We start from the raw sequence: 9,230 nt of genomic DNA, 5'->3' as shown, positions 1-9,230 counted from the left end.
GCACGAGACCACTCTAAGATGACTAAGCTTATCGAGTCCAGGGTCCATCCATCTTGCCACACATGCTCCCCTATTCCCTCCTCTTACTATTGAGCGTTCACCCCTAGGTAATCCCCCTTCTATTGCTTGTATTGCCTATGTTACTACCCCTCCCTATGACTTAGGTTGTTGTCTGCTATCAGGGGGTTTGCATGCCTCCCAGAATAGTAGTTGTCTGTTTTATTGTATGAGACACCAGAGTGATCAAACCCGCCCAAGGATGAATTGTATTGCCCCTTTCTGTGATGTAGGATTCTGTAATCAGATCCCCCTAAAGTGATATGATGCATGGTTAGCAATAAATTAGGAGGCTCCCCGGTTCTCGGGAGGGCGACAGGGTAGCTGCTCCCGCGAGGGAGGTGGCTTCTGCTCTGGTGGCCAGGTTCCCCACACGAGGACCACCAAGCAGGGTGGAGGTGAACAATGCTATCATGTAATGTGTCTGACTGTATTATTGTAATATCTCTCATGCTCTCGATGACTTTAATATAATACTTATATATCTCAACCGTACAATTGTGCTTACTGAATCCATGAGGAGTAGTAGCAGTGGGTGGGGGCTGGCCCCTTCACCCCCTAGTCATTTAATTTAATACTACAAATATCACACACAAGTCAAATTCTAAAGACAATCCAAAACACAGTTGCAGCAAAGCACCAACAGGAACTTACCAGAAAGTCCAGTTAGATTCAATAAAGGACATGAGATAAGGAATATCATTGATATTATCAGGTGGTTTCGCCCAAAGAAGAAAACAGAAAGATGTTTCCCTGTATTTAATTGACCACACAAAGTAATTATACTGTGCAGATCATAACAAATTATGGATTAACATTGCAACAAATGGGAATTCCAAAACAATTGTGTTTGTGCAGAACTTGTACATAGACCAAGAGGCAGTCATTTAAACAGAACAAGAGTATACTGCATTGTTGAAAACCAGGAGAAACATGTGCATCAGGATCGTATCCTTTCAATGTATTTGTTCAATCTGTGGCATCAGGACTAGAGAAAGGCTCATCAATAATCTGCAATATGCTGATGTTAGCAAGATAAGTTACCGAAAGCGAAACAGGAATTGAAGCACTGTCAAAGACTACAGCCTTCAGTGTGAGTCATAACATAAAGAAAACAAAACTCCTAGCTGGGCCAATAAGGAACATCGTAATAAATGGAGAAAAGACTGAAGTTGTCAAGGGTTTCATTTTACAAAGATCTGCAAGCAACACCCATGGAAGAAGCAGCAGTCAAGAAATAAAATTACATGTTTCATTTAGTAAATCTGCTGCAAGAGACCAGTTTAATGTGTTAAAGAGCCAAGATGTTATTCTGAGGACTAAGGTGTGCCTGACCCAAGCCATGGTACTTCCGATCATCTCATATTCATGCAACAGCTGAACAATGGATAAGGGAGAGCCGAAGAGAAGCAGTGCCTCTGAACAATGGTCTTGGCCAAGAGTACTGGCTATCCCATGGATGGCCCGAAGAATGAACAACTCCATCTCGGAGGAAGGACAGCCAGATGCTCCTTAGACGCGAGAATGAGATTTCATTTCACATACCTGGGAGATGGTATCAGAAGGATCCAACCAGTCCTTGGAGAGAGACCTCGTGCTTGGTCAGTGGAAAAGAAGAAGAAAAAGACCCTCAACAGTGGACCGACACACTGGTTTCAACACTGGGCTCAAAGATTAGAACAATGTTGAGATGGCCCGAGACCATGCTGTGTGGTGTTCTGTTGTACACAGGACCGCCTTTAACCATGTATTTCTAGCACATACTCTAGGGCAGCGGTTCTCAACCTATGGGTCAAGACCCCTTTGGGGGTCGAACAACCCTTTCACAGGCGTCACTGATTTAGAACAGTAGCAAAATTATAGTTATGAAGTAGCAACGAAAATAATTTTATGGTTGGGGGGGTCACCACAACATGAGGAACTGTATTAAAGGGTCATGGCATTAGGAAGGTTAAGAACCACTGCTCCAGAAGAAATCTCTCTTGTGGGTTCAGTGCATCTTCCTTCCTTAGCATATTTAGTCCAACTCCCCAAATATGCTTCAATTGACTCAATAAAATAAACACACATAGGAGTTCATACAAAGAAAGCTCACCTTTCTAACGTACCACCAAGTCATCGAAAAGCACCAAAGTTAGAAGACTATAAGCTAGAACCCTCCCCATGGTTATGAGAATAAAATTGAAGTAATGGGCCTGAAAAAAATTAAACTTTATACAAAAGTCACACATTCTTACTTAAGTATAGGACATTGAACGTCCCACTCTCGTAGCTTGTCTGAAAAGTTTAACTGTAGCCAGGTGAAGGAAAATAGGAAGATGAATATTGTTCGGTCACATGCACATATTAACATTAGCTCCACATAAAGGAACTGCATTACAACCAAGGTGCTCAATTAAGCCACCCCATACGAAAACATGAACTACGTAAACACATGCGGAGTCAAAGAGTACACAGCATGCGCTAAGCCGGTGGGCAGGCTGGGAAGCACACTGCTTTGTACAAACTGGGACAACTTATCAGTTCAGCATACAGTACCTCTCAAGCAGTTCTGAGCATCATGAGCAAGCACCCATCCTGAAGGACACACACAGGAGTGAAAACTTGGCCCCTGAGAGGAAAGCAGGCACAGGTGGCTGCAGAAGGCAATGGAACATGGATTTGCACCTGTAACAGAAGAGAAGAATGTATTGGTGAGTGAAAAAGAGCAAAGCCATGCTGTTGTGATCCTCCCCAAATATTTGGAAACACGAGTACTCTGTTTTCTTCCCTGAGCTACCTTACCCTTTCCTAGCCTCATGCTTTCAACCTAAAACTCCTAAGAGGGAGGAATCACTTGCCCAAGGTCACAGGTCAATTCAGTCTATAACTGGATTATAAACAAACAACCACTGAGTAATGGAAACGTGTCTCCTTGCCTGACCTATAAGAGACCAATTTCTTTTTGCCTTAAAATGAAATGAAGTTGTGAGCTTGCTAAGTGACCTTGGCACTTACCTACTCTTGTCCCCCACCATTTGGTTAGACAATGCTCTTTTACTCTCCACTGATGACGTTTTGTGTCTCTGCTCCTTGAAAAGGGGACTCTGTGTGCATCCTAGACGAGCCCTGGTGGGGTAGTGAGTTACGAACTGGGCTGCTAACCACAAGGTCCCCAGTGGGAAACCACCGGTCACTTCGAGGGACAAGGAGTAGATTTCCACTTCCATAAAGCTGTACAGTCTTGGAAACCCACAAGGGTAGTTCTACCCTGTCTCTGTGGCAGTTGTGAGCCAGACTTGACAGCAGTGAGTTTCAGTGTGATTCTGAGTGTGCATCCCAGGCTCACAGGATGCGCTCAAGGTCCTCTGTTTCTCAGTATGTTACCGTATTAAATTCTCTCATTCACTCACGAAACAAAAGCTAGGCATTCACGGTGTACCAGACACCATTCTAAGTACTAGGGACACCGTGAACAGGAAACACATTGGAAGGAGGGCAGGAGTGAGGGAGCACATGCGAAATTCAGAATGTGATGGTGATAAAAAGCAAAAAAAGTTAGGAAAGGTTAGGGAAATTATTTAAGATATGGGGGGTCTATGAAGAACTCTTTAACAAAGTGGTATTTGAGCCGAATCCCAAGTGGTTTGAAAGAGAAGCTCATGCAGAAATCTGGAGGAGGAATGTTCCAGACAGTGGGAAGACCTGGTGCAAATGTTCAGAGGGGGGAGGTATACTAGTTTCTAAAACACATTCATTATGGTCAAAAGGTAGCAGGGGTCAGATTCTGGAGTGTAATGAGAATCCACTGGAAAATGTTAAGGAAAAAAGATTGCGTCAAATTGCAATGATTTGTTCCTTTCCCCCTTAATAAAGACACAACGAAGGCTAAATTTTTTAATTGCCTAGCCACTACACCCCCTAGGAAGACTCAGAAAGGCCATGGCAGGTCACCGATTGGTGCCATAATATCTAACCTGGATCAGATCAGAGGACCTAGGGGAGTAGCTGGGCTATATTTTTATACATCCGCTGAGGACACAGCGTCAGAGAAAGCTCCCAGAGGTAACTGATGAACAGAATGACTCTGAAATGTTCTTGCAGGTAAGGTTTGAGTTTTCCATGGTAAATAACAGTAATGGGGGCGAGGTGCTGTGGGGCCTTTAGTAACGAAGAAAGGAAAATCTATTACACAGACAAAAAAAGGTGACACCTGAACCGTGTGTTTAGCATCCCCAGAATAAGTACTCTGCAAGCTACTGCCAGGCTCAAGACGTCCTTCTGTCCCACTTACTCGGTGGTTGTTTCACGGGATGCACCGCAGCAATCCCAAAGGCCTGGGGCACGTTATAGATGATGACGGACTGGTTTCCCCCATGCCACTTGTTGGCTTTGATAACCCGCTGAGTGCTGCGGTCCGTCCAGTACATGGAATCTTCAAAGAGAGTTATCCCATGGGGGTGCCGAAGAATCTGGGAGGCAGAACAGAGGGGTGAGCCCTCACCTAGAGTTGACCGCCCAGATGAAGGGAGGAGAAGAGGTGTTCTTGCATAGTGGATGACTTAATAAAAGAATGGAGACAAGAGGGCCATCAAAGACGACCCTTACCTTATGTCATACTAATTTAAAGTGCTTACACCTACACGTTCATCTTCGCTTTTACTCTGGTATTTACACTGAACCTTCATTTTTCAAATGAAAGCATTACAAAGCGACTATTTGTAGGTTCGGTTCCTCCTCTCTACACACGTTATCACCGTGCTTTGCCCAGTCGCACAGCTGGCACCTTCTTCTACCACTCACAGAACTGCATCGATCTGACACCGCCGAAACCCTAAGATAAGGCTGCCCACCAGGGCCTCTTCCAATCTCATGGATTATAAACAATGGCAATCTTAAATAAAAGTCATAACAACTCTTTGGTAGAATAAATATCTATTGTGTTAGCCCATCTAACTGGTGGAGTTAGAATCAACAAAATTTATTCAATAAAAATATGAAATATATGCTGGGCTGTGGTTTAACTAAGAAATTTAAATGGAATGGAATGATGCATGTTTGGTCAACATGATTTTTAAAGCTTTAAAAGTGACTGATCATTCACATTTACAAACCAACCACGCACACACACACACACACAGAACAATGCACAATGACCTATGACCATAACCTATTATCGATGTTAGTAATAAAAGATGAATTGCCCCTCATTAAACTAGCCAGTAGGTCATGCAAATAACCATTTCTTCATTTTCTTGCTACTCCATTTGCTTTCTAACAAACCACTGTTGTAATTTCGTTTTTCTCTCTGTCAACTTACCAAATCACTGGCTATCACCTGATGCCGATGATTCCCATTGTAATCACAAAAGTCGATGTAATCCAGATAGGCATCCACGAAATAGATCAGTCTGTTGGGATAGTCAATGGCTAAGCCGTTGGGCCAGAAGAGCTTGTTCTGGACGATGACTGTGCGCATACTGCCATCCATGCTGGCTCGCTCAATACGCGGGTGTTGGCCCCAGTCAGACCAGAACAGCAGATGGTCACTGTGAAGAGACATGAGTCAACCATTGCAGAAGACATCTTCCAATATGAAAAATACCTCACTCTAAGTAAGACAGGATCATATTTCTGCCCTGATTAAAATAAATCATCTCCAGGTCAGAAGATCTGTAATGTGTTTATTATTTCCTGAGTGTCACAAACTAAAGCTATAATCATAGTGCCATCACTAGCCATCACAGTGTTTTCCTAATGCTCATAAAACATGTAGCACATCAGATCCAACGCCGATTCCTGTTTGTGTACACTCTAGAAATAGCTGATTTAGAAAAGGCCACCTGTGCTTGTTTGCCCATCTTGCTCTGTTTAGGATGAAGCAGTCAGTGTACTCATCAGTAGCGCTTCATCAAAATACACTATCCAGCCTCACACTGAACACTGGTAGACTCCGACTGATGGCACTTGGAGTGATGGATGGTAGCCACATTTATATACATGCAGGGGTTTGTTGTTGTTGTTGTCTTGGGGGAGAGTATGTATTATTGTTAGTAATATGGACTATATACGATATTGCAGCATGTTATTATCATTCGTGTGCCAGCCCACAAAGATAAATAAACATGGGATTTATACAGATAATAAAAGGCAACAATGAAAACTAAAAAAAAAATAGATGAGGTAGTCATCTTATATCAGAATCAACTAATTACAAAGTCATCCACACTGAGCCCCATAGTATGTCAGGTACGACCTGTCATAGCTAACCTAATGTCCGGGTCTATAGAATAGAATCTAAGGCAGGGATCCTCAAACTACAGCCCACGGGCCACATGCGGCCCACCAAGGACATTTATCTGGCCCGCCGGGTGTTTTTCCCCCTTTTGCTTTTTTACTTCAAAATAAGTTATGTGCAGTGTGCATAGGAACTTGTTCATAGTGGGGTTTTTTTTATTATAGTCCGGCCCTCCAACGGGTCTGAGGGACAGTGAACTGGCTCCCTGTTTAAAAAGTTTGAGGACTCCTGATCTAAGTGATATAGCCTATATAAATTCAAAGAAGGAGAGCCTCAAAGGTTTCTAAGTATGTGGAGAATTCCCTTCCTTTCTTTTAGGAACAGCAGGCAAAACCTTTTCTTCCTAATACAAATTTCAAGGACATTCTAAACAACATAAAAAAGAAGGCAGAAAATTAAGGCTTTCTTGTTGTAGTTCCACATACCAAAGCTAAAGCAAACCGATCCACCTGTGGACTACGCTAAAAGCTTTCATTAGAATCATTTCAACAATTCTATTGCTCAGCTGATAAACCAATGTGATCTTAAGATAAAGCATTCAGCCAGTTGTTCTGATTTACTTTATGAAGGGGAGATAAAGGAAGGAGGGCAAAAGTCGATTGGCTGCTTACCCTTTCTACAGATATTTTTAAACAGGCCTATTTTAAAGTTGATCAGCTACTTCATGTTATTGTTGTTCTCTCTCCATTAAACCATGTCAAAGAAACTAAAAAAAGAAGGCTTACTTCGGTCTGGGGTCTAATGCTAGTCCTCTTGGATTCGTTATGTTTTCACTGAGCAGGACAGCCCGGTGGCTCCCATCCATTTTGGACACTTCAATGGTTTCCAGCGCGTAGTCTGCCCAGTACATATTGCGACCCACCCAATCGATGGCAATGCTTTCAACCATGGTGATCCCACTGTCAAGCACCTGGAGACAAAAGGACAAAAGGGAATCAACATGGACATTAAAGGAAAGTCTAGAATCAGGCATCTCACTTGTCCTAAAACTGTGTAGGAGCACATTGAAGTCTGTCTTTCCCTGGTAGCTAACAAACCATGCTATCAACAGTAGTATCTTATAGAATCAAATAAGTGTACTACTTCTTTTTGTTTTCAAAATTAAGTTTCTGAAGATAAACAAAAGCTATATCCATTTGCTAAATTGACAGTTCTATAAAACATTATATTGTTGGCATGTAAAGAGTCATAACTCGTAAGTAGAAAATGCAATGCCTTGAAACTCTATTGATTAAATACCAACATAATCAACAAGGGTTCAAAAAGAAAGCTCTAGGACATGAATTGAAAAGCACAGTGAAGTTAATACTGCTCTATCGTTCATTTAAGTGCCAGAACTAAATTAGCATTGATTCAGTTTTGTTTTAATGTTCAATTAATGCCAATTTAGCTCCCCTGCACTTTCCTCTGCTCTCACCCCCTAGAACAGTTGGCAGAAAGGACCTCAGGTGCACTGTGCAGGTTCCACATCATGTTGCCTAGAATTCCGAATTGTGGGTTTTGAGCAACCACACTCCTACCGAAAACACCCACAGACTTGGAGCTCTGAACATCCAGACTTCTTGGAAAGGAGATTCAGAAGAACTATGACGGCTAGCCAGAAAACAGGGCCTCTCTTATGGTGAACAACAGTGAAATACACATAACGGAGCCCTGACTGAGCCACCAGGGCTTAGTGGTTACATGTTGGGCTGATCACCGCAAGGTGAACAGTTCAAAACTACCAGTTGCTCCACAAAGAGAAAGATGAGGCTTTCTACGCCCATGTTCCCAAAGTTAGTCTCAGAAATCTACAGGGGAGTTCTACCCTGTTGTGTAAGGTCACTAGGACTCAGAATGGACTGGATGGCAGCGAGTGTGAGTGGCACAGGGGAGCCTGGTGGTACTGTTGGTAAGTGCTGGGCTGCTAACCTCAAATCCACAAGCCACTGTGGGAAAACAGTGAGGCTCCCAGCTCCCAGAAAGGACCCTAGGAAGGGTCGCAATCAGTCAGCATGGACTCAATGGCAGGTTGCAGATGAATACAGGGTAGAATAAAGCATAGAGACCCCAGACAAGGGAACGATGTACTCACTACTTTCTGGTCTGTTCCATTTTGAAATGCACTCCATATTTTATCATGAGAATTATCAGCCCAAAAGATACGCCCGCTGATTGAATCAAAATCAAGGGCTACGATGCGAGACCCGTTTCTGACCAGTGAGTAGATACTGTGGGTTTGACCAGTGATATTGTCAGCCACGATGTGGCTCCGGCTGGTCACCAGCAGCAGCAGACTGTCAGATGCTGTTGAAGAAAAAGCAAACGTGGCCGTGGTTTTTGGATGAAAAATGATTCTGATATATTTGTTACAATACTTTTCCATAACAAAAAACGATAGAATAAAAGGGTCATAGGAAGGGGGGGCAGCAATTTCAGCTCCTATGAGAGTGTTTTTAGTAAGCTTCTTCCCCTTAATAAGAAGTCCTCAATGTGGAACTATGTGAGGACCAGTGTGAAGTATCCATGTACTAGAACGCATTATTTTACTATAGTCCTTTGTGTACCTTGCTTATCTCTCTCACTAGAGGATAGGCTTCTCCTCTTCAGCTTAGTACCAGGACAGGCCACCCTTTAGCTGGGCACAGGCCTATCTAGCTAATGGCACTTCTCTTTGGTGTTAGAACTTGGAGTCATTACATGCCTAAGTTCTGATCAATGAGATGCGAGCAGAAATGACGCATCGAACAATGTCTCCTGGCCTTTCGCTTTCTCTTTCCCCTTCCCACTTTCTGAGAGAAGGAAAGCCTACAGACTTCTCTAGAAGGAACCACAGACGAGGAAAGAGACGTGCTCCGCTCTGCGCTTCCACTCAAACTCCTCCTCGAAAACGCTATGAAACCTTTGCCCTCCTGGA

At 43.1% G+C, this 9,230-nt stretch overlaps 1 protein-coding gene across 1 annotated transcript in view; it reads right to left on the bottom strand.

Moving 5' to 3' along the window:
* The window catches only part of LRP2 (LDL receptor related protein 2), a 206,496-nt gene that overhangs the window by 101,566 nt on the left and 95,700 nt on the right, over positions 1-9,230 (bottom strand). The window contains exons 26-30 of the mRNA XM_013004950.2: positions 8,409-8,620; positions 7,060-7,244; positions 5,357-5,585; positions 4,331-4,508; positions 2,596-2,724 (exon numbers count right to left, since the gene is read on the bottom strand). Coding sequence (XP_012860404.1) covers positions 2,596-2,724; positions 4,331-4,508; positions 5,357-5,585; positions 7,060-7,244; positions 8,409-8,620 — 933 coding nt within the window. The remainder of the gene's footprint in view (positions 1-2,595; positions 2,725-4,330; positions 4,509-5,356; positions 5,586-7,059; positions 7,245-8,408; positions 8,621-9,230) is intronic.

Source organism: Echinops telfairi, unplaced genomic scaffold, assembly GCF_000313985.2.
Source record: "Echinops telfairi isolate 266 unplaced genomic scaffold, ASM31398v2 ScPeMD7_4;HRSCAF=17, whole genome shotgun sequence".
Classification (NCBI taxonomy): Eukaryota; Metazoa; Chordata; class Mammalia; order Afrosoricida; family Tenrecidae; genus Echinops; species Echinops telfairi.
This window is presented reverse-complemented; position numbering and strand designations above follow the sequence as displayed.